Genomic DNA, 25991 nt, shown 5'->3' with positions numbered 1-25991 from the left:
CAGATATATGTCACAAATTCTGTCATATGACATTACTAAAATATTACTGCAACCTCTATGAAATGCATTTTCATTTAACCAATAATTTGCCCATAAATGAGGCTTTTTAACAAATCAAACTGCTTGAAAATTGATTAAAAATTCATTTTTTAAAATACAAAATTCAGAAAAATAGCCCTAACAAAACACAGTGTGGGTACCTCAGTAAACATGTTTCATGATTTTTAAGTATAATTTTGCAAATTAATGGGCAAAAGAATGAAAGGGAGTAAACCAACTCACTGTAAGGCACTTGAAGTACAATTTTTCAAATGCATTCAGTGCATATTATATGAAGTTTTATTAAATTTTTATGCAGATGGGCTGATTTCTGGCATATCCCCCTATTAAGACTATCTTCTTGAGCAAGCACTGACAGATTCCATCACAGCTGCTTGTTTTAGATCTCTCAGCAGACGTCTCCTCGTACCTGTGCCTCTGCCGTGGACAGTGTTCTTCAGCGTACTGTAACAGTCGCAATTGAGTGGTGTCTCTTTAAGACAACCTAAGTTAATGTTTAGTGATGTCACAAGCATGCGCCACTGCCCTCTGGTGTGTATGGAAGAAACGTGCCTGCATATGGACACATGGACTGAGATGGTCCTCATATCTTTACTTCCCTAACTCAATGTAGCGTTACATGTTGTATGAACACTGCTCGCCTCGTATGATAAAACGGCAGCCGTTCAATCGGGCCTTGTAAGGTTTGTGCAGAGTGTGTTTATTAAAGAACAATCACTGTGGAATAGCCAGTACCAGTGTGGCCGTGGGTTTTTGACTGCTGCCTCCTCTCAACCACTGAATACAACCCATGCTACAGTACCATACAGTGAATATTCAGCTTTTAGTGAAGTAGATGGAGACGCAGTGAGTTCTGAGTTAGTGTTGGCAAAAAACCTCTGCATTCTGAGTGAATTTTGAGGTGGCACAAGATGTGACATGACAGTTAAGATCACTTGCTATGAAGATTCAGACTCCACTCAGACTCTGTTTGTTTTCCCAAGAAAAACAGGATGTGTAATCCCCCTCTTCCACCCATAATTTACACCGATTGACATGACACCACAGCTTTGATGGGAACTCCAGTGGGGCCAGTGCCACACCAGACTACCTTTAGCCACACCCCTGGATAAAAACAGAGAAATAAAAAAGATCATTATATGAGCAACTTCTGTGACAACAAAAGCAAATTCTTCTCTGATCTTTTCTCTGACAACAACAAGAAAGTTAAAAGAAACACGATCGTCTGTTGTGCTGCTGCGACTAAACATCATTTTACTTCTCTTCTGTCATTAAAAAAAATCCTTTCAGTAGTTGGGAGACAAAGAGCAGGCTGCTGATCCTTAACCAGTTCTTGATCCTCAGTGGTTACCTCTTATCTTCTCAACAATAAAGAGAATCAGAATCACCAAAACTAAACTGCAAGGGATGCGGAGCAGAGACCAGGGTTCAACTGTGAAACCTTGGACATTAGCAACCATATGGAGCTGTAATTTAATGGGAAACCAGTCTTGTTTTTGAAACCACATGGATAGCACCTGACCAATCAGTAATGGCCTGGAGCATGTCAAACTTCTGTGTTCTTCCAAAATTTCTTTATACCTAATCCTAAGCTTCTGGTTATAACTAAAAAAAAACCTAACAGTGGTAAGTTGATTGAAAAAAAAAAACTAATGAAAGTGATGGTAAGTCCAATTCTAGACATGCACCAGTTGTCTTGTGTAACCAGTACAATTAGTAATTCAATATCTGTAATGTATTCAATTTTGATTTGAATGAATTAGGTATAAGAAAAAAGGGTATCACCAGTAGTTATGCTATTTTTTTTTACTTCTTCTGTGTTAATATAGCTTGTTTTCAGATCTACATTTCACTCTTAAAGTTTTCCTTCAAATTTTGCCAGATAGTGACTAAAAATGTACTCTTTTTTTGCAGTTGTCTGCTTGGCTCTTTTATGGAAACCAGTCCATTAAGTATCACGCCATAGAAATGCACAACCCTGTATAAGGGTGTATGCTTGTGCTCAGTTCAGTGAATTAACTCAAATCTCTTCATTGACCTCAACTTGCACTATAAATCTGAAAATGTTTTGAAAAATGTGTCACACAAAAGTCCTCTAATATGCTCCAATAACACTAAGATTGAGATTTTGATTTTCCATGTATTTCAATAAGTGCCCTGCAAAAGGCTAAATTATAGATGATATAAAAGATGGACGCAGCTTCTAGGTCTGAAAAGAGAAGTCAATGTGGAAGTCCCTTAAGCCTGAATTGTTTTAAAAAAAACCATCTTGTTATTTATAAGTTTGTAGAGTATGACCCTACAATAATGCATTAGAGAAAACCCCAACAATCATATGAACACCAATGAACGCCCTTTTAACAGGAAAAAAAACTCCAACAGAACCAGGCTCAGGGAGGGGCGGGGCCATCTGCTGTGACCAGTTGGGGAGAGAGAAGGAAGACAGGATAAAGACATGCTGTGGAAGAGAGACAGAGGTTAATAACAAGTATGATTCAATGCAGAGACTATTAACACATAGTGAGTGAGAAAGGTGACTGGAAAGGAAAAACTCAATGCATCATGGGAATCTCCGGCAGCTTACACCTATTGCAGCATAACTAAGGGAGGATTCAGGGTCACCTGGTCCAGCCCTAACTATATGCTTTAGCAAAAAGGAAAGTTTTAAGCCTAATCTTAAAAGTAGAGATAGTGTCTGTCTCCTGAATCCAAACTGGAAGCTGGTTCCACAGAAGAGGGGCCTGAAAACTGAAGGCTCTGCCTCCCATTCTACTTTTAAATACTCTAGCAACAAGAAGTAGGCCTGCAGAGCGAGAGCGAAGTGCTCTAATAGGGTGATATGGTACTACAAGGTCATTAAGATAAGATGGGGCCTGATTATTTAAGACCTTGTATGTGAGGAGCAGGATTTTGAATTCTAGATTTAACAGGAAGCCAATGAAGGGAAGCCAAAACAGGAGAAATCTGCTCTCTCTTTCTAGTCCCTGTCAGGACCTAAAATGGCCTAAAATTAGCTAAGACTGCTGGGTCTAGAGATGCTTTTTAAGTAACGGTTTAACTACTGCTAGCTTGAAGGCCTCTGGTACATAGCCTATTATTAGAGATAAGTTGATCATACATTTGGACAGATTTCTAGAAATGCTTAACCAACAGTTTTAAATTCTCCCTAATGTCGCCTGCTCTGGCCCCTGGAAGACAACTACCCGTGTTTGGTGGCGTAGCTTTGCATGTCTCAGAATAGAATTGCCAATTAGTTTGATTGCCGGGGGGTGTCGCTGAGTGGGGAGACAGAATTAGACACATGAACTGGTTGGTGTACCAGGCTTCTGTTTAAACTACATTTCCTCCTCACTGTCACCCAGCCATCCGGTTTCCCCAGCTGCTCAGGACAGTCTGCAAGGGGACAGCTATATAGGGGGGCCTACGCTACCTTCGGCTCCACAGGCTACAGGGACCTGGCTATTTTGAGGGTGCAAAGCAGAGTCTCCAGTTCAGTGATCCTGGCCTCCAGAGCGGCAAACAGGCTACATTGAAGTATCATTATTGCTAAAGGAGGCTGAGGGGTAATTAAACTTACTTAAACTTAGACTTATATCACTTTTAACAGAGAAAAAAAAAAAAAGGAAAAGAAAAAGAGAGAGAGAAACCCTTCCGGGAAAAAGTTTAATCGTTGTCATAGTGAACATGGTGAGCTAAGACAGCTCGCTGATACACAAAAACAAACATCTGCAATTACAACCACGTTTTGGGTGAGGCTTCTCAAAAGGCTATCGACTGAAGGCTGGCTGACAATTATAATACAATGCATCATTAGTAGAACATATGACAGAAATACCACTCAGTCTGGGAACCATATTTCTCTTGCTTTGGTCTAAAATCTTTTCCAAAAATGAGGTTTGGTCTGCCTTGTGTACTTATAATTCCATCAATAACTGCTTCGTTAAAAGGTTGAAAAAAAAAAAAAAAAAAAATCATAGTTGTTTATAAATCAAGGACTTAACACTCATTAGAACAAGCATGCTGTCACACAGCTGAAAAATTGGGTGGTTTAAATAATAAAACATGCTTCTTACAACAAAATTATGAAAACCAAAGTAATAAGATGCATGGACTCTTAAACTGAGTGGCATTTCCTTGTAATTCTGTGGCAGTTGAAAATAGCAAAATGTTTTTGGAAGAGTCTTCAAAAAGCAGGCAAACAGTTGTTGTTCAGCAACTGCGTATGTGTCACAATTCTTCAACATCCAAAAAAATAAAAAATAAAAAAATAAAAAATAATGAAATGGTCAACGATTCATCTTTTCAAGTGAGCATTTCTGAAGCATAAACATTCTTTTTTTTTTTTAAAGTGGAGCTCTGCAAAGAGTAACTACACAAACAGACAGCAGTTCTGCCTCTTGAAATCCTCCCCTGTGTTAGCAGAGAACATAATCCAAAAACTACCCAAAAAAATGTAAATAAATTTTTAAAAAAAAACAACAAAAAAACAAAACAAAAACACCAACATTCAGGTTGTGACTCGCTCGCTTATGACATTTTAGTTTATAATAAAAAAAAGAAAATAAAAATAAAAAAAATAAAAAAAAAGAAAGAAAAGAAGGAAAAAAGGATGTTTCAGATTCCATAGTTTAAAGTGCAGAGCTGCTGTAATGAGCTGCATGTGACACATGTAGTGTTGCATGTGGGAAAAGAAAACTGCTTCTGCACAGCATCAAGGCAGCGATGCCTGAAACGTATGATTCCCCAGCTGACCTGTGATTCTTTTTTTCCATCCCAATGTCTGAAAACACCTTTATAAAATATAATTAAGAAACAAAAGAAAAGATAAAATCTAAAATACATTACCAATCACAGTGCAATAAATTCGGAGAAGATTCATTCAAAACTAAATTTCACCATCTATTTAAACTCTGTGAGAGATCAGTTGTACAACCATGTACCACTCCTCATCTGTATCACCCTTTTCTGTATAAGTGCTGCATTATGAGCGTCCACCAGCAGGCGGTGCTGTTACACTGTATGATGACAGAACAAAAGCAAGGATGTGGGAACTGAAAGCAGAACAAAAATGGACCTATGGCTCTGTAAACAAATATATATTGTCACACTACTACGCACGTAGCAATTACTTTATAGTTAACAGTTCTATTCATGTGGTCCATCCTGTCTTACTGCATTTTTAAAAAGGCTATTCACACAACTCTGAAGTTTTGAAACAGAGACTGCAAAGAAGGTAACAGAACTCCAATTTTTTTTTTCTCCTCCACTTCCATGAGAGATGCCTGATTTCTGTGATTAGGGACAGTATGGCTACAGAAGCAGAGTCCTTTCTGATTTTGAATTAATTACAACATCATTATGCGAGTCTGCGAGGTGCAGCATAAGTTGTGGTAAAGCTGTCACACAGAGAATCAGTTGGATGGCTTACAAACAGGTCCATCTGTAAGCTATCCAATGTTTGTAATATTTCAATATGATGATGATTTCTTTTTAAAATGAACTAATTTTATTTTATTTTTTTTTTAATTGCACTGGCTATGGCTAAAATGAACAGATTTCTCTGTGAGCTTTACTGTAATGACACGCAGACACGCCAATCAGCTGTGTCCACATTTGATCAGTGGGCTCAGTGTCCAGTACAGTCAAGCAACCCTGTTTGCTGTGCATCAGAGAGCGCTCCAACATCATTCTGTGTGTGCAATTTAAAATGCTCTTCAATTCTTTCTTTCTACACTGCACATTGAACAAAATCAAGGAAACTTCCTGAAATTGTATGCATGTTCTTAAACCTTAAATAAATTCAAACAAGATGGAATTCTTGGCAAAAGACTCTTGGTGCCGGCAGTGTGATGAAGCATCATCGAGTGTTCCCAAGTAATTTTTTTCCCCATGTAGACATTAACGGCTGCCTGTGCCATCTGTGATTGAATTTCTAGTACGCAACATCTTTACTCATATTTCGAATGTTCAACCATTGCTAATCAGCTAGCCTTGGCTATTCCTATTTCTGGTTTTCCTACTTCCTGGTCAAATAGACTGCATGGACAAAAGTATTGGGCCACACTTTTTAAACGTTGAATTCAGCCGTTTCCAGTTCTAGTGCTGCAGTTGTAAAAATCAAGCATCTAGCCATGCAGTCTGACTTCACAAACATTTCCTAAAGAGCTTATTGAATTTAAGCATGACACTGCAATAAGCCAGTTTAATGTTTCTTCCCTCCCAGATATTCCACAATCAACTGCAAGTCGTCTTATTCCAAACTGGAAGCATTTAGGAACTGCAGCCTCAGAGTGTTAGACCACATCAAGCTACAGAGTGAGGTCACCAGGTGCTGAGGTACATGGTGTGTTACCAACACTCGGCACAAAAATTGTGCGCCAGGAGATCATAGCATAGGTCTCTATGGCTGAGCAGCTCCTACGGGTATTATGGTAGGTGACCCAGTAGTTTGGTCCATAGCTGTGCAGCTGTTCTAGTCTTTGATGCCAGGCAACTTCCAAAAAACAAGCTCATCCAAATATACCATCTTGGACAGCACGAGTTCTTGTTCTACTCTGGACAACTGTCACAAGCTCGTCTCGACTCTAACCAGAAAATACAGTCCATGATGGAGAGCCTTTTTGGGAAAAACAGAAGAAGTTCCTTTCATGGCACAAATCTAATCATTTGAAGTGCTGAAGTAACATTCGAGGTTGATTTTTGATGTCTCGGTCCACTTGGGGTGAATTACATTCTTCTAAATAAAACAAAAAATCTTTAAAGACCTCAATCAACAAAAACAGCTACAGTACCAAAAATATGGTTTTCCTCTGTGTGTCCATAGTAAACATGCAGATGCCTTCAGAAGGAAGCTGCCTGACTGTTACTGATTAATGCTACACATGAGGCCCAGAGGAAAGCTGTACGGTTCAAAGCCTATGCCAAACGGAATGAGGGAGTTTGAGCTCTTACAGTCAGTATGCAATGTTGTATCACCAGGAAATCTCACAATGAAGAGAAAGTATGTTTGCCCACTGGGTGTCTGTTCTTTAAACTTACTGAAGGCGGTGGGTGGTCAGCAGCAGCAGTTTAGGGGGGGCTGCCATATAAAGCAAAAGGAAGATGAGCAAGGCTTTCGGCTGCTGTTAAACTTCTTCAGAGGACACTCACTCCCAGCAGCTTTCTTGACTAAAGGTAAGCACCGGTTTAAATCCAGACCACAACGCTTGGAAAATAACTTTGAAAAGGTTCGTCCTCTCTGAACTAGAAGCTTAATGGTACTTGGTAGACTTCCGCTCTCAGTGCACTTCATGGCGACCGTGGTCAGTCAGTTAATGACTTTGATTTGAGGGTTGGGGGTGAAGTAAAGTTCAAAAGTTTGTCCTTCTATTGTCGTCTCATCTCCCCGTCCTCCTCATGGTTCTCACATGTCCACCTGGTTCACAATGTTTCTTTTGGAGGCACAAGAGTCAGCCAGAAGAAGCGCCAGCTGATGAGAAGTGTGTGTGGAAGGAGAGGGGCAGTGGTGGCATTACCAAATATGGGATTCACAGTGAGTCATTTTAATGACGCCCACTCCTCCACCTAACCGGCGGTAGTTCATTCCTCCGTACAACCTAGAAAGAGGAGACAAGTCAAAGAATGCCAACAATGCAAACACAGGGCTGCACAATTAATCCAAGTGTAATCTCCATCACCATTTTTGCTTCCCACAATTATATAATCACATTTGAGCAATATTTAAAATTCTTGCTCTGCCATTGAAAACACAAAGAAAAAGCCACTCAAGCACTCCCTAAAACTCAGCCCCTGTCCACATGTCTGCATGTACTAATCACAGCTGTTCACTGCGTCATGCAGCTTGAAGTTCCCTGCAGGAGTCTGTGTGGCTGCAACCAGAGTTAAGATTAGCATTTGTGTTCAGTGTCACAGCTATGAATTTATTTAACACATGTAGACGCACACCACATAGCTAAGTGTTTGACAGCTGTACTTGATGTATAGTAACTAAAGAACTGATCCTACTAGAATACCATTTACCTCCACGTGTTGGCGTCAGGGTCATAGACTTCTATAGTTTTCAGATACGTCGTGCCATCAAAGCCTCCAACTGCCATCAGTTGACCATTAACCACTGCTAAGCCCACCTACAGACACACATAGTTACTCCAATGCCTCATACAACATATGGTATCATTTAAAGTGTGCATTAAAATACATAAACATCCATCATCACTCTCCAACACACACTCACCCCACTCCGTCTGGACGTCATTGCCACTACAGGAGACCATTGATTGGTCCTGGGGTTGTATCGCTCTGCGCTGCTTAGCTCTGTGGTGTCGTCTCTACCTCCCACAGAGTAAATCATGTCCTGATAGACCGCACAGCCAAGGTGCTTTCTTCTGGTTCCCATGGGGGACACTGTGTGCCAGCGGTTCTCTTGAGGGTTGTAGCGCTCCACTGAAGAGGAAAGAATGAGGTGATTAAATAACAGGAGAAAATGGCATAAATATGTAGACAGATTTCAATCATTGGTTCAACTAAGAACATCGTTCAAATGTGGTTATCAATGGGAAACAAGAAACACCACTTACATACAGTTTGGTTTGCTTTACCATTAACTTTAACCAATAAGAGTAAGTGTAACTCCTTAGCTATTGGTCATTAAAGATCATCATCATCATCATCAAGCCTCTGTAATTGTATTCAAGCCCCAAATTGCAACCCTAAACTGCTCCCTGTTGGTCAAACTTAACTGAAAAAGTTTCAGTTTTTATTACACTGCTTTTAGACATAAGTTACAGCATTTTGTCAGATAAAGTATCAGTTTTTACACACAAATATAATTCAACAAATTCTTTTAATCTAAGTATTTTAAAAATGTTGCATTTTTTTAAATCCTCAGCTTTTCAACTAAAATCTGTCTAGTTATGTTTAGTAATTATAGTAGTCAAAATGTGACACTGTGCACTGGAAATTGTTATAGCGATTCAACTAAAGAAAAAGAAAAAAAAAAGAAAGAAAGAAAGATTTAAGACATTTGACACCCATCCAAACTGAGAAATGTTTGTCATTTGTTTTAGTTTCTGTGTATTTTTGACATTTAAAATATTTATTTTTAGGCCTTTTTGACACTATAGAGGACGGGAACAGAGAGCAGTGAATGACACACAGGAAATGTCCAGAGCCAGACTAGAACCCAGGCCCCTGCGGCAGTCTTTATCTAAATGTGGCTTGCCTGCTCTGCGAGCTGTTCTGGCAGCAATACTTCAGACATAAAGACTTGAACAACCTCCAGGGAGAAAACTGAAGGCAATTCTGAAGTGCCAAAAACTGCAGTTCCCGAAGTGGCCATTTGAGCCTTTTCCAAACATTTGTCCATCAAGGACTGTTAAAATGTTAAAATAAAGTGCATAATAACAAAGAAGTTGTTTACACTCCTATGGATTTCCCCCCTTTTAAACATTACAGCGATCATTTTTGTGCTGCCATATGGGGCTGCATCTGCTTGCTGTTTGGTATAGACAATCTATGCTCTCATTTGGTGAGTGAAATGCCACTATTTGAGATTAGTCTATTACTTGGCACCAATTAGCAGGTACCTGATAACCAAATCTTGCTAAGGTTAGCAGATGACTTAGTATTTCTCCATCTTTTTTATACAGTCCATGCTTACACATGATTCAGTGCACACCTGTGTTTAATGGAGATGTCCCATCAGATCCTCCTACAGCATATAGAAATCCTCCCAGTACAGCCACAGCTACACCCAGTCGCCTGGTGCTCATGGATGCGACACGAGTCCATTTGTTCTCCTTGGGATCATACCTGAACACAGCCAGGTTGGCCATTTAATTCCAAAGAATCATTTTTGCATTAAACTAACTTTTATCTAGTAGCCACCAATGGAACTGGAAACCCAAATAGTATAGTACAGGAAATCTGCTACCTTTCAACTATGTTGAGACAGGAAACTCCATCCTGCCCTCCCACTGCATACAGATATCCTCCAAGTACAGCGACGCCAACACTGGTGCGACAAGTACTGGTGGGGGCCACATCGCTGCTCCACTGGTTGGTTTTAGGATCGTATCTAAAGTGGAGGTAATCATGTAAATAGTAGAATAAGACACACACACAAACAGACTGTTGGAAAGCTGTGAATATCTACAGTGAAAGCCTCAGGGACTGCCGCTGACCTCTCCACAGAGTTGAGATATGACGAGCCATCGTGACCTCCCACTGCATACAATAGATCATCCAGGACACTGACACCAACTCCACATCGCCGCTTACTCATTGAAGCTACCATCCGCCACTCATTAGTCTGCGGATCATAGCGCTCCACACTGGAAATAGCGTCACCGCTGCACCAACCTCCAACTGCAAGAGAAAGAAAGAAAGAAGAAAAAGTAAAAAATAAAAATCAGGCTTTTCCTACAAAATACCAACAGTCGACTGGTAAGGACTTAAATTAAAAACAAATAAAATGCAATATTAGGAAATCATGGTTTTAATTTCTGTGCCTAAGATACTGACCTGCAAAAAGGACCTCTCCACATCGGATGGGTTTCCTGGGTCGGGTTCTGGGACCCTGCATTAGCGGTCTCTCCTGTGGTAGCAGCAGGTAATTCTTGGCCTCATCCACCAAGTCTCTGTAACATTAACCCCAAAGTAAACAGTTTCATATTAACCACAATAGCATCAATTTCCTCGATTATATGTGCACAAGCAGGATTTTTACCACTACTCCCCTTACAAACAGCACTCACCTGCACTCCTCGTCACTCTTGATGAGTGGATCTGAACCCACTGTGCCCACGAGGAACTTGGGGCTGAGGAGTGGCAGGCGGACATGCTGTAGGACCTGCAGAGCAAATACAATTAAAAAAGTCAAGCTTGAAACATTAGTCAGACTAGGACAACTAACTAAAAATGTAGTTCACAAACTATCAGAAAAACACTCAAACTAAACTAACAAGGAAAAATGGACTAAGAGAATTAAACCAAAGGAGATGTTGAATGTACTGCAGGCTTCTAGCGACAAACCTGGGGTAGCTGAGGTCTTCGCTCCTGGATGCTGTATTTCACCCAGGCCATCACGGCATTGAAAACCTGCTCCTCACTCCGCACGTTCAACTCATCACTGGAGATTATGTCAATGAGCTGGTTGGCAGGCAGGAGCATGAACTCCTCACTTTCCATTACCTACAAAAATGAAGTGCAACAGACAGTCAAAGAGAGCACTGTTTATTAAAGGTCTCAGCACATCAGTCAGCAAATCAATTTTCATTACCATCAACGTCAAATAAATTGTATTCACACTTTTTAAAGCAATTCACCTTTCTCACAAAAGCATGATGTGAAATCTCATTTCTACACTAACAAAAGCAAAACCTGTCACGGGGAATAATCTCGCTCTGTCTTTTCTTCTCTCTGTTCTTTGTTTTCCAAAGACAAATTGGCTTTTAGCTGATGACATTAAAAATAACTGAGGTGAGGTGACTGAATAGCTCTCATCAGTTCATTTCACAATATTTTAGTTGGGCTAGCATCCTGACTTTCTCCACTTAAGATCATTGCCCTGTTGATGCCTGCATTGCCGTTGCTCTGTAAAATGTGTTGGCACAACTTTGAAATCATTGCGTGAACATGGACTGGAAGGAATCTGGGCCTTGAGGTAGCAAAGTGCAATTTTTAACATAATGGCTTACAGTACTGAAAACAGAAAATTCACTTTAAGAGAGAAGTCTTAAAGGAGACCTACAGCACTGCTGTAACACTTTCTCAAAGTGTTACTGTGGACTAAGGTAATGCCACCTAGAGTAAGTATATGGTTAGACACCACGTTCGGAAGATTTTTTTTTTTTTTTTTTTTTAAATGGGAAAGAGTACAATAACCTCAGTGTCTGAATTTAGCAGGAAATTAAAGGTCGTTCTTTATCTTTAAGACATCCTACAGTTTAATTAGTTTGTGTATTCTAGTTTCATGGATAGATAAAGATGGATATCGTTGCATAGCAATGAAAATGCAAGCTATAACTTACAATAATATTGCGTATAGAAATGGCCCTAGCACAGAACCCTTTTGTGTGTGAACAAGACTCCCTATTTATTAAGATAAGATTCAAACCACTGTAGTAAAACATTGTGGTCAACAGTACTGAATACTGCACTGCGGTCTAGCAGCACAGAGAATAAGAGTAAGATCATCTGTAACCCTCACTAGTACTGTGATGAGATCTGAAACCCGACTGAAATTCCTCTGCAGATGAAAGAATAGCTGTAAAACAGATAACTGATAAAGATTTTTTTTTTTTTTAAATAAAAGGACGGGGAAAAGATTGGTCTATAATTAGCCAAGACAGCTGGATCAAGTAAAGGATGATGACACAGCTGTTCAAATATGTCTCTAGAAGGGACAATACTTTGTGTACCTTCTGAGAGAAAGGTTTATGATCAGGGATTTGGTAATTAGGTTAAATGACAGCTGTTTAAAGCCACGATTTTCAAAGGACGGTAAGGTCTTGCATCATGCATGCTTTGCACCGTGCGGGTATATTTGTGGTGTTCGTTGCCTTTGTGGAAACATGGTATTGACAGTTTGCAGTGCATGCTATTCAGCTTCTTTTTCAGACTTTCAAATTCAATTTTATTTATATAGCACCAAATCACAACACCGGTTGCCTGAAGGCTCTTGTGCCCTGTGATATGTTGGCCCTTTAAACAGCCAAAATATCTTCACCATCTTTTTCAGTATTTTCCTTGTCTTTGAAGCCTTGGGCTAATTCCACTGGCGCTTCAGTTTCTGTTTTCTAGTTTCATCTTTTATCTGCTCACACTCCTTACGCACTGGTATGTATAGCTTCAGTATCCAAAACAGTAGCACATGTGCTTCCGCTAGCCACTTCCCTACACTGTATTTGTTAAACTAACTTGAGATGGCTATAACTCTGTTCCAACCACATGACTGATCTGGCAATTATTTATTTATTTATCTATCAAATTTTATAGCAACCATGTCTCATATGAAGGTTATCTTGTGATAATCTTCTTTACAGGAAGTGCAGAATTATTAGGCAAGTTGTATTTTTGAGGAATAATTTTATTATTGAACAACAACCATGTTCTCAATGAACCCAAAAAACTCATTAATATCAAAGCTGAATGTTTCTGGAAGTAGTTTTTAGTTTTAGCTATTTTAGGGGGATATCTGTGTGTGCAGGTGACTATTACTGTGCATAATTATTAGGCAACTTAACAAAAAACAAATATATACCCATTTCAATTATTTATTTTTACCAGTGAAACCAATATAACATCTCCACATTCACAAATATACATTTCTGACATTCAAAAACAAAACAAAAACAAATCAGCGACCAATATAGCCACCTTTCTTTGCAAGGACACTCAAAAGCCTGCCATCCATGGATCCTGTCAGTGTTTTGATCTGTTCACCATCAACATTGCGTGCAGCAGCAACCACAGCCTCCCAGACACTGTTCAGAGAGGTGTACTGTTTTCCCTCCTTGTAAATCTCACATTTGATGATGGACCACAGGTTCTCAATGGGGTTCAGATCAGGTGAACAAGGAGGCCATGTCATTAGTTTTTCTCCTTTTATACCCTTTCTTGCAGCCACGCTGTGGAGTACTTGGACGCGTGTGATGGAGCATTGTCCTGCATGAAAATCATGTTTTTCTTGAAGGATGCAGACTTCTTCCTGTACCACTGCTTGAAGAAGGTGTCTTCCAGAAACTGGCAGTAGGACTGGGAGTTGAGCTTGACTCCATCCTCAACCCGAAAAGGCCCCACAAGCTCATCTTTGATGATACCAGCCCAAACCAGTACTCCACCTCCACCTTGCTGGCGTCTGAGTCGGACTGGAGCTCTCTGCCCTTTACCAATCCAGCCACGGGCCCATCCATCTGGCCCATCAAGACTCACTCTCATTTCATCAGTCCATAAAACCTTAGAAAAACCAGTCTTGAGATATTTCTTGGCCCAGTCTTGACGTTTCAGCTTGTGTGTCTTGTTCAGTGGTGGTCGTCTTTCAGCCTTTCTTACCTTGGCCATGTCTCTGAGTATTGCACACCTTGTGCTTTTGGGCACTCCAGTGATGTTGCAGCTCTGAAATATGGCCAAACTGGTGGCAAGTGGCATCTTGGCAGCTGCACGCTTGACTTTTCTCAGTTCATGGGCAGTTATTTTGCGCCTTGGTTTTTCCACACGCTTCTTGCGACCCTGTTGACTATTTTGAATGAAACGCTTGATTGTTCGATGATCACGCTTCAGAAGCTTTGCAATTTTGAGACTGCTGCATCCCTCTGCAAGATATCTCACTATTTTTGACTTTTCTGAGCCTGTCAAGTCCTTCTTTTGACCCATTTTGCCAAAGGAAAGGAAGTTGCCTAATAATTATGCACACCTGATATAGGGTGTTGATGTCATTAGACCACACCCCTTCTCATTACAGAGATGCACATCACCTAATATGCTTAATTGGTAGTAGGCTTTCGAGCCTATACAGCTTGGAGTAAGACAACATGCATGAAGAGGATGATGTGGACAAAATACTCATTTGCCTAATAATTCTGCACTCCCTGTAATCTTCTTTTCTTGACATTCATTCCATCATACATGCATGTGTGGTTTCAAACAAATGAAGGGGAAGGAATTACGGAAATGCCAAACTATAAAAATGAGTTTTCAGCATTCGCTTAAAAGAAAAACTAGAACCTCAGTTTTACCAAAACAGAGAGGAAATTAGAATACATCCAATTAGTAACGGCAGAGAAATGTTCCTTGAGGCAGGAGAGGCTGTTGAGGTTGTTGGGCTTGACAGAAAAATATAACTGTGTTTCATCCTGCAAAGCAGTGGTAAGAGATCCCATTAAAACCATTAACTAGGTGACCCAGGGGTAACATATAAAAATAAATAAATAAACAGAATTGGTGTAAGGCTTGAAGCCTAGGCACTCCACAAACGAGCGGTGCAGATTAGAGCATACATTGATTAATATGAATTCTAAAATATCTGTTTGATAAGTATGAAAAAAAAAAAAAAAAAACTATTAAGGAGAAGAACCGGTGATCCCAACCCAGCTTCATAGTATGCTAATAAGTAGCATTATCAACAGTATCAAAGGCTGCAGATAAGTCAAGCAGGACATAAATGGATTGCTCACCTTTATCCGAGTGCATAAGGACATCATTAATAATTTTCAATAACGCTGTTTCAGTGCTGTGTCTGTAACCTGATTGGAATTTATAGAAAATATTATTTACTCTAAGATCCGAATGAGTTGACGACCAACAACTTTCCTAAGGATTTTGAAAAGAAACAGATTGGAAATTGGCCTATAAGTATTTAAATCAGTGGGCTCTAAGGAGGTTTGTTTTTTAGTAGAGGGACGACGCTGGCTGGAATCCAGCCAGATGAAAGGGACCGACTGACAGGCAGGGTCAAGTGCACAAGTGTGACACTATATTCAAAATATCTGTTGAAGAGATTATTTGAGAGAGACTTGGAATATGGAGAGCAGTCTTTTTCCGTCTCTGTTCAGCCTTTCTTCATTCTCTTCTTTGGTGAATCTGACTTTTAACAGTGCGACATGATGCTGAATTGAAGAGCATATATTATTAAACCAGTTAACTAAGTCACTGATATCTGAAAAAATAGTTTTTGATGCAGTTACATCTGGGTTGCACATCACCAGCTGTTAGTATCTGCACCTTCACAGCCCGTTTGTACTTGACAGTGTGTTTTTGCCTGAAGTGGAGAAAGTGATGCTTTCACCTTTAGCAGGAACAGATTTCTATTTTATGTACTGTGATTTGTTGGTTTAAAGTCTGAAGCTTTGAAGTAGCTCCAACTGTCGTCTTTACCTGCATTTGTCTTCTTGTTGTGCGCACCACAGAACGTAAATGTATGGCCTTACTATACCAACAACACCATGATATGGCACTTTTAGATCATTTACAAATGTAAACCATTTTTATAACAGACGCATTTGGCACGACAGAAAGAAATCTCTATATCCTAAATGTATACTAACGTATGTATACTAAATGTAAATTTTGCACATTCAATCTAAAGCAACATGTAGAATCATTGTAACACGTAGCACTATACAGCGATTATAAACGACCGTGAACAGTTGTATGTGGGTTCTTACCTCCTGAAAATTGTGCTGGGTGAACTTATCTGCAATGCGGAGCAGCTCGCGGCAGGAGTGTGTGTCAGCAAAGGCCCTGATGCCCAGGCAGTTAGATGGATCCAGCTGCCTCTTAAGGAACTCGCAGCACGCCTCCTGGATCTCAGCAAGCTGGAGGAGGCAGGCTGCAGGGAGCAGCGTCTGGACATTCCCCTCCTCTACAGTCACCTGAAAGGGTGCAGATCAGGACATCAGATACACTGAGTTTTTTAGCTTTAGCAACTGATTGATCACAATGTGTGGTCTCCACAGCTCCTCCGTTTTTATGCATTCAAACTGTGGCTCCATGTCAGTCTCCTCACATCTTTTGAGAAAGTTCTGCTATAGTCAAGGTTATAGCCAAGAAACATGTTTTTCATTTTAATCATAGACCTTACTGTACTCTGCAGGAAACAAAGCCGCCTGCAAAGGTTTTGCTCTCCTGATTCGTACTTTTGGAAAACTTTGCCATAGACTTGTTTGGACAGGTTTTTTTACATTCAATATGCAGTTTCATCAGTTTGTCTTTTTTTTTTTTTTTTTTTTTTTTTTTTTTTAAACTTAATGTGCACCTGCGGTTAATTCTAACAGCATGCTACCATCCCTACCTGTGATGTATAAGCAAAGTCAATCAGCAGCTCCATGGCTCTCTCATCAATGTCACGAATAACCACTTCCGTCTGCCTGCTCTCTGCCAGCTCTCCAGTAAACATGGCCCTGAAGAAGAACGGGAAAAAGAAAGATGACATTATTTTTTGTGTCACAGCAATCACTGGAGTCCAGGAATTTAGCTGTAAATAAACTAGCCTGATGTGGGATCACACAGTGTCTCCTCATACCTGAAATAGGGGCTGCAGGCAGAGAGGATCACACGGTGTGCGTAGATCTTCTTGGCACCCACCACCAGCACCACGTCACAGAGCTCCCGGTGTTTTCTCAGCAGGTTGATCACCTCCAGGGTCTGCCTCGGGTGTTTGTCTGAGACGTAGGGCATGCGTGCAGGCTGGGGGACCCCTTCAGGGAGCTTGTTGGGGTCCCCCAGAGTACAGCGGCTGGTGATGTCCATTCCAGTGGCGTCCTGACGTGCGCTGGTGGCCCTGACATTAGCACATATCAATATACTCTTAGTTACATTAAATTAATTTCAATTAGAATAAGCTAGCCAAGAACCCACAGTGATGGTAATGCTGAGAGAATGCTGACCCCAGCCAGGCAGTCGGACCACGAACTTTAACAGGTAACAAAAGTGATGAGCAGTCAGGCTGCGCCCTCCATTTCTACCACTCATGTTTCTAAAGTACAATCAGTGTGGTGATCACTCTAAAGTCTCTTTGTGCTCATTTTCATCTTTGCATTGTATTAATATCTAAATACTACGGAAAAGATCATGTGTGTTCTCATTAGGATGTGTTGGTGTGTGAGACTGTAGCTTATAGGTTTATACTTGTAAATGACAAGTGCGAGACAAGGTGTTTCAGGACATTTTGCAGAGAAACACATAAGTAACAAAGTACTTTCTCGTGGGAGTAATTAAGTTATATAGTGCATTACTTTACAAGAAAAGTGTTCCGAGTACATGCTAGGGCTGTCACGATTAGTCACGAATACGTCAACTATTAAAATCGTCGACGACTGATTTAATAGTCGACTTGTCGTTTAAAGCTTTGCAAGATCCCGAAAGACGCAGGAATAAGTAGTAGGATTTAAGAGTGTAATAACGGACTGAAACAGAAGACGGCAGCACTGCATGTACAAGGACCTCATATCACCATATCACCCCCCCTCCAAAAAAAAGAAAAGCACTTCACTCTCAAACTGCAGGCTTACTTGTGGTTCCTAGGATATTTAAAAGTAGAATGTGATGCAGAGCCTTCAGCTTTCAGGCCCCTCTTCTGTGGGCCTAGCTCCTAGTTTGGATTCGGGATACGGACACCTACTTTTAGGATCAAGATTAAAACTTTACTTTTTGATAAAGATTACAGTTAGGCTTGAATTAGGTGACCTTAAATCCTTCTTTAGTTATGCTGCAATAGGCTTAAGGCGCCATGGGTGGCTTTGCTCACAATGAAAAGGAGGAGAATAGGTCAAAACATGAAGCCAAGACTTTGTTGAGTGGTTTTGGGTTTTTTTTTTGCAAAGTTATTTGCACAAACGAAACTCCTCCCCCTTTGTGTCTGTGAGTCTCTGAGCTTCTGTACAGGATTATCAATAAAATACCGGTAAAAAGTGGCTAGATCGTAGCCGCAGCAGTTCTGACAGAGGTTTCTTCCTGTTATAAGGGCGTTTTTCTCTTCCCACTGTTGTCAAATGCTCGCTCATAGGGGGTTGTCTGGTTGTTGGGGTTTTCTCTGTGTTATTGTAGGCTCTTTACCTTACAATATAAAACGCCTTGAGGCGACTGTTGTTGTGATTTCATGGTATATAAATAAAATTGAATTGAACTGAATACAGTGTCAGTCTATGGCCATCAGCTGAACCTAATATAGCAAGGTCAGTACCCTGCATGTGCCTCAGCCAGTGTAAACTTATCCACACCGGTCGGTTGACTTGGTGTACCCCTGCATCTTTTTAAATCCCAGGATGACTTTGGGTTTGGGATTTACTTCAGCTCATGTTCCCAGTACTGGTCAAGAATTCCTAACACCTGAACGCATCCTCTTCACTTTGTGTCCTTACCATTACAGATGGGAGAAATGACATCATTGCACATACATGACCTTTGTTAAAGACGTTTTGTGGATTGTATTTAATACATAATGTAAAGTTTCAAATCTTAGTCAAAAATTTTTTTTTAAAAAAATCAGCAAATAAATATCCTTTGAGTGACATATTTTCACATAATAATGTGAAAATAAAATGCAATGTAATCCAGGGCAACTCAGCAACAAGACAAAACTGCTGTGATATTTTTAAAAAAGGAACTTCATCTAGCCAGCATTCACAGGAACTGTTGGCCTGAGGAGAAAAGGTCATGATACACTGAGCCTCTAATGCTTTCACTCAAAACATTCTGACCTTTCATTATGTCATTTGAATTGCCCTAACAGTAACAGTAGGAAAAGTACAAAATTAAAAAGCTTAAGTAGGTGTGACGTTTTAAAGACTGGAGTCAAAGTAGTGGGGTAAATGAGGAGACATAAATGCTGCACCTATAGAGATTTTGATTTAAATTTAAACTGCTCCAGACTCTTATCAGAGACATTCGGGAAATTTTTTATACTCCTGTAATTGGATGATGTCAGAGTAGGCGCCATTCCTACACGATTAGCTTTGGCTCTGGCGACACCCCACCGATCTGATGTTCAAACCTTATGTTTATAAGTGGCAGCCAATCAGATCAAAGTCTCTTAAAATGTGGGTGGTCTTTAGAGGGCTAAAATAGCTCATTTCAGACAGAAGATGAACTGAGGGGCCACACCAAGGTAGTATAAGATAAATAAGCATCATTTTGAACAATGACTCATACAAAACTACTCCAGTAGCCAAAGATTACAATTATGGACCTGAAAATTGACCTAACGAGTATCCTTTAAAGCTGCTGGTTGCACAACACAGGCAACTTTTAACTATAAAGCATAAAACAATAATTAGATACTGTCTTAGTGTTAACGTCTTAAATTAGGTCCTACCTACCCAATTACACACAGCTATTTTAGTTTTATATGACAAATGTAGAATTACGCTGTTTCATTTCACATTAATGACACTAAAACTGCCTTTACAATTAAACTTCCGGAAAATCGGGTCAGGATATTTTCTTTCCTCAGACAGAACAGAGAAAAGAGTTCACCTCAGTCACATTTCCAGTATTCTGTGTGGTTTCTGCTTGGACTGCACGAGTTCATGGCTGCAACACATGCATGAAACAGCTCATGTTTATAATCTGGATGGGACCTCAGCCCTTATACACTATTATGTTACATTATACAAAAATGCTAATGTTGATCATTCTTCCCCCACCCAAAAGAGAAAAAAAATAACCTAATGTCCATCCCGTTTCACCTGTAACATGCACAACAGACTCCATGAACACAGTTTTTCATTTTGCATAGTGGCTCTGGTGTTTCCCCTTACTGTGAAAAGTTTATTTTTAGCCAGTCTTGTTTCACAGACTCCTGCTCTGCATCGTGACACCACCTATCTTCTCCAGTGGGCCATCAAACCTAAATTTAAAAGCCCAACAAAGCAGCAGAGCTAAGGTCAGTACCACCAAGTGCTATAGAGAGTTCTGGGTAGAACTTCTATTGAACCAGCCCCTTTGATCCCGTAAAGAAGGGATTTTTCTGCCTTTTAAGCTTATGTGGTGACATAACAAGGTGTCAATGAGCCATAGAGGATCTTTAACGCTCACACTGAAGGAATTTGATTGAGGATTTCCGTGACTACCACATCTGATATAATACTGCCGTTAAAAAGAAAATTGGTAAACAGTAACCAAAGAATCTGGAATTAACAGCCACATACTTTTGCCATTCTTCCCAGAAAACTACCACACTTACCTGCGCATTGGCTTTGCATCCATGCACTGAAGAACAATGTTTGGTCCTATACTTTCAAGTTAACCTGTGAAGAAAAACAACACAAATCAGCATTTCCTGCAGTTAGTCTGACCCCCACAAATATAAGATAAAAACTAGTATTTTTTTATATCTGATTTGTGATTCCTGCCTGCTGATGGGAAAAAATTACAACCTCTTGTGACAGCAGAATAATCATTTTTTCCTGTGATTTACTCCACACCACAATCCTACCTACCAAATTGACCACTTCTGTCAGCAAGACTGAGACCAAACAATCTACTGCTATCAAATTATGATCCTGCAATAAAACCTACCTTTGTATGCGTTTTGCTGACACTATGTGTGTGCAGCCTTCTCTCTGTAAATGTTCAGGAACTGGTGACTCACAGTGTCTTTCCGCTTCCTTCACATCTCACTCCACTATAACAAATTCTTATAGCCTTCTTCCATTCCATCAATTATTTCCTATCAAACACTTTTATCATCATATCAACCAGTATCACCCCTCTGCTGCCAGTCTTAATTTAAGTTTTTTTCCACATCCAATAACTTTTTTGATACTCACTAAAGCATGGCTCTCTATAGGCAATCATAGTCCTCTTTTCCTCTTACCTGAGGCACACCTACACCAACCCTGGCTGGTGGGGATTGCTGTCATTTTTCTTTTTAATTTAATGCATTCCCATTTTACTGCGTAGTATAACTTCATTCGAACATCTTGGCTTTACCAGAAAACTCTGAAGACCCTGGAATGATTTCAATATTTTACAGTCCACCTAGGCCAAACAATGTTTTACCCAAGAAGTTATCATACTTTACTCCAAATTATGATCAAATTCTTATCCTCAGTGATTTTAACATTAAAATTATGTTCTAACTGGTCAACCATCAATGACCATTCTAAATTTCCCTATATGAATGAATCCATCCAAGCATTCATTCATTCATTCATTTTCTTCTGCTTATCCATTTCATAAAAATCACACACTTGATTCTAAAAATAAAATATCAATAGTGTAAATAAAAATAAATATCTCAGCACTGCCAGCAGCTCTCTGTCTCACGAGTGGCACAGAATGCTAAGCTGGCTTCCACCAACTGTTGAGTTAACAGACTGCTATCTATCTCCAAACATACTACAAGTAGCTCTCACTGTTTCAAACTTCAAACACACTGCTACCATTGCAGCGAGATGGAAAGAGACAGCAGTAAATGCTTAAGCCTACTGTAATTAGTGAAGATCAGTGGACAGAAATGAGCTGAACAGCTGAAGTTAAATATCAAGATTTTTTTTATGTATGTAAATAACAGTTAACTAAAAAAGTAAGCTAATTCATTACATTGTTTAACGGTTGCACCTAAAAGTAAACCTCTAAAATAAAAACCCCCACACAACAACAAAACAACAACAACTGGCCTTACTTCCAGTTGATGTCACTCATTCAAAACCTGGAGTCCCTCCTTCACACACACATTCTTTCTTCCTTCTCGTTTTTGTCATATGGTTACACTGAGGTGTCAAGTGTTTCAGCCAGCTGCTGCTGCACTAGATTAAATTAACCTAATCAGAAAGAAGTCAGAAAACAAGACCCCAAAATGGAAAGCGCTGTGTGGGTTCATCCAGACAGTAGCGGGCTTAGAAGGCTCATTTTAACGTAAGCTTTATTTCAAAAATATCCCCAATATTACTCCATCGGTCTACATTAACACAAGGCAGCTCTCTATGAGTTATTTATTTTTAGCTCTTCAACATGTAGCTTAGCTAAGACACGCTAATTGTTGGCTGATAGCTGCATTAGCAGTTACCAGACTGGTTGGCGATTTATGATTTCCAGTGCTGTGGTAAGAGTTGTGTTAGTATGTGACTTAGCCAAAGAGGAGATAAAAGGAGAAGTAACGTCTTCCGAGGCTAAATGCGTTCCAAAAAACTGAAAATCGGGACTAGCTTCTTAACGCTACTTAACTTCCCGAGGATATGTGGGAAAGCTAGTGCTACAGCTAGCACTGAGATAGGAATTCCCTTCACAATACAAACGTTAAAACAACCTAATACAAGCAGAGACAACAAATTTAAACTATAAACGACATTCAAGAATAATCCAAAGCGTTTAGACTATTTCTGGTCGTCAGAGATGCTGTTTTAGCATCAGCCCACAAGCCACGGATTGAATATTATAAACTGTAGTGCTAACATTAATTAAATCAGTAGTGAGCGGTATATACCGATACCATAAGCAATGACAACTACGTAGGAAAAAAGCAAGAGTGTACGAAACGGGTTTTACCTTAGAGTTCCATCCCAACCACAGACATTAGTCAGCCAGGCTCTTAATGTTTACAGTTTTAAGCCGTCGGTTGTTGAACTCCGCAGCTTTTCTTCCTCGGTAATATGCGCATGCCGAATGTCAAGCGCCACTTCCTGATAATTTGATTTCAAAATAAAAGTAGGGGACTATGTCATCGCACGTAAAGATAAATAATAAAAAATAAAATGTACCTGAAGTACTGTGCAAAAGTCTAGTGTAAGGGTCTAAAAAGTAGTTTGTACTATTCCAACGAGCTTGAAAGTCAACATTTTGTTTGAGCATCTTTTTTCTACAACACAGCCTGTCCGAGTCCAACAGGACAATGCCAGTGCTGATCGTGCTGATCGTGCTGATCGATGTAGCGGTTCCGAATGACAGCAACATCAGAAAGAAGGAACACGAGAAGCTGGAGAAATACCAAGGGCTCAGAGAAGCGCTCGAGAGCAGGCACGTGCAGAGGGGGGGGGGGGGGGGGGGGGGCTTGAGCACCCGCCCCTTTCCTGATGAGTGCCCAAAGTGCCCTTTTGTTGAAGCAACTTTAAAAAAAATTTAAATTTCTTTAATTTATTTTTTTATGTGTGTGGGCGCGCGGAGTCCTGTCTGTGCTCCTCAACAATAATATTTAACTATTAATCACAGTTTTGCTAAATAAAAGGATCTGGCTTGCATCAGTCACATGATCACATTTAACCAATGATCGCCCTTGACGGCAGAACGCGCTGGTTACGAGCCGGGAACGAGCTCACAAAGAGCACGCGCATTTTTTGCGGTCCGGAGCTGTAGGAGAAACTTACCATATTTCTTCCATACAGACTGATGCGACAAAACCAGTAAGTAGGTGTGCAGCGTACACTGTAGTGTATAGCACACAGGAGTATTAGCTTATTACGTACACGTTGGTAAGCTGTCTTGTTGCAACTGACGAACTGAAACAAACGAGCGTGCTGTGTGTGCAACAGCGCGACAAACATTACCTGTCCTTTTATTAACTGCACAAGTAGTGCTGGTCATAGCTGCTGGCTACCTGTGTAAGGCTGTCATGGGTCTGTAGCTCTGTCCACCGTTTTAGGGAACATATTTAGTTTTAAAGTAATTTTCTGGGCTTTTCCTGCCTTTCTGGAGGGATTATATTTCACTAAAAAACGATCTAATATGCATGTCCACATAATTATGCATTATTATAATTATAATATATTAAAAAACACACTGTATTTTACAGAACATACATTAAGAAGTAGATTATATTAGATTTATATTTTAAATAAGACAAAAGTTGGATTTTACAGCAGTAAAATTATTGTATCTCTACAGTTTAAAAATGTAATAAGCTTTGCCCCTGCACAGAGTGGATAGTGAAACAAATGGAATCATCATAATGACATTATTTCATATTTATTACTTCCCCCTCCTCATTGCTTTATTATTGTAGCTCTAGTAATAAATAATAATGTAAGGATGCCCATAGTATATACAGTATTCTGAAGAAGGTCTAAAATGTCACTGTGTGTGCATGTGTGTTTTATGTATATGGATTTTTTAAAAGTATTACTCATGATATAACATTGTCCAGACATGCCTGGTAAGGACATGAGGAGGAAACAGTAGGAGCTGTGTGAGGCTACTAAAGGCAGTGCTATAACATTTTTCTGTCATCATTTTATTATAGATTAAGTGCAAGAGTTGTTAGGTGTGGATAATTAGATTATAGTTTATTGCAATAGCAAGTTGTGCCTTGTTCTCAGATAGACAGCAAGTGGAGAGTGATATATGAAAAGATGGGATGGAAGGAAGAAGAGAAGCAAAGAGTGATTCACAGGCAGAGCCTAAATTATTTCTCACAGTTTTTTGTTGCCTTATGGTTCCAAGCGCTGTCACCAATCTTTGCATTTTGTTATTATCTCATGACACTTGTTTAATCAGCTACCATCTCTCCTATGGACTTTTTAATGTCAACAGTCTCAGATCAACACAGCCCTGCCCTCCAGCACTATCAGCAGCAGGAGCAGCAGAAACCCCTCAACAGCAACATTGTACCCATCAGGTAAAACATCGGCTAAGTTTGCTTTGCCTTGTTGCCCATATTAGATTCTTGATGAATGTGTGTTGTTGTTATTCAGCCTGGTTCAATGTGCCCCTTTTTAACTTTGAGCACCCGCCCCTTTAAACCTCTCTGCACGGCCCTGCTCGAGAGGATGTGGAGGGTGAAGGTAACGGTGGTCCCCGTGGTAATCGGAGCACTAGGTGCGATGACTCCCAAGCTAGGCGAGTGGCTCCAGCAGATCCCAGGAACAACATCGGAGATCTCTGTCCAGAAGAGCGCAGTCCTGGGGTGTATATACGTATATATTAGGAATGCAACGATACTCGTATCAGCTCGACAGTCGAGCGCTGATCCACTGAGCGCTCAACACAGACAGCATCGTCAGAAGGAAAGTTGATCAAATAAATTAAACATTTTGTATTGTTCGATACATATGCGTACCGAACCGAAAGCACTGTATCGAACGGTTCAATATCGATACGAGTATCATTGCATTCCTAATATATACGTGTGTGTGTAGTCCATTAAGGGGTTTTTGAATATCCCTGGTATATCAGTTACAGCAGTTAGCTGCTATACAACACACACCCTTTATATAGTTTCGTATTCGTTCTTCTTTGTAAAAGCGCATACTCCCAAAGAATACCACGGTATAAAAACAACTTTGTTCCAACACCCATCACTCAAATTATCAAATCATAGTTTCTATATCCTACAAGAGTGCAGTGTAGACTTTTGATTGGCTTTTTGTATATTTGTGGTATTGGATATGTATACACTCACTCAGTGTGTAGTTCATACGAATTCTATTAGAATCTAGCATTCATTTATTAAACACATTTACTGTATTACTTTTTTTAAGAATATCACTACTGAGCAACAA

At 40.0% G+C, this 25991-nt stretch overlaps 1 protein-coding gene across 3 annotated transcripts; it reads right to left on the bottom strand.

Moving 5' to 3' along the window:
* Nucleotides 1-3709: 3709 nt before the first annotated feature.
* On the bottom strand, nt 3710-23214 carry klhl20 (kelch-like family member 20). 3 transcript variants are annotated; one of them, XM_026149580.1, is made up of 14 exons: nt 23047-23214; nt 20741-20804; nt 17081-17338; nt 16850-16958; nt 16224-16430; nt 11092-11250; nt 10815-10909; nt 10582-10697; nt 10242-10425; nt 9992-10135; nt 9737-9870; nt 8294-8502; nt 8080-8186; nt 3710-7655 (listed from the first exon to the last, which is right to left on the bottom strand). In XM_026149580.1, exons 2-14 carry the CDS (start codon nt 20761-20763, stop codon nt 7571-7573), a joined length of 1830 nt encoding a protein of 609 aa, XP_026005365.1. In that variant the 5' UTR covers nt 20764-20804; nt 23047-23214; the 3' UTR covers nt 3710-7570. The 3 variants fall into 3 exon arrangements, with proteins under 3 accessions (XP_026005365.1, XP_026005366.1, XP_026005367.1); XM_026149581.1 differs by lacking the exon at nt 23047-23214 and adding an exon at nt 22184-22797; XM_026149582.1 differs by lacking the exon at nt 23047-23214 and having other exon boundaries at nt 17081-17248; nt 17298-17338; nt 20741-20752.
* Nucleotides 23215-25991: the final 2777 nt, after the last annotated feature.

This window comes from Astatotilapia calliptera, chromosome 18 (genome assembly GCF_900246225.1).
Source record: "Astatotilapia calliptera chromosome 18, fAstCal1.2, whole genome shotgun sequence".
NCBI lineage: Eukaryota > Metazoa > Chordata > Actinopteri > Cichliformes > Cichlidae > Astatotilapia > Astatotilapia calliptera.
The sequence above is the reverse complement of the archived record's forward strand: the minus strand, read 5'-3'. Positions and strand labels throughout refer to the sequence as shown.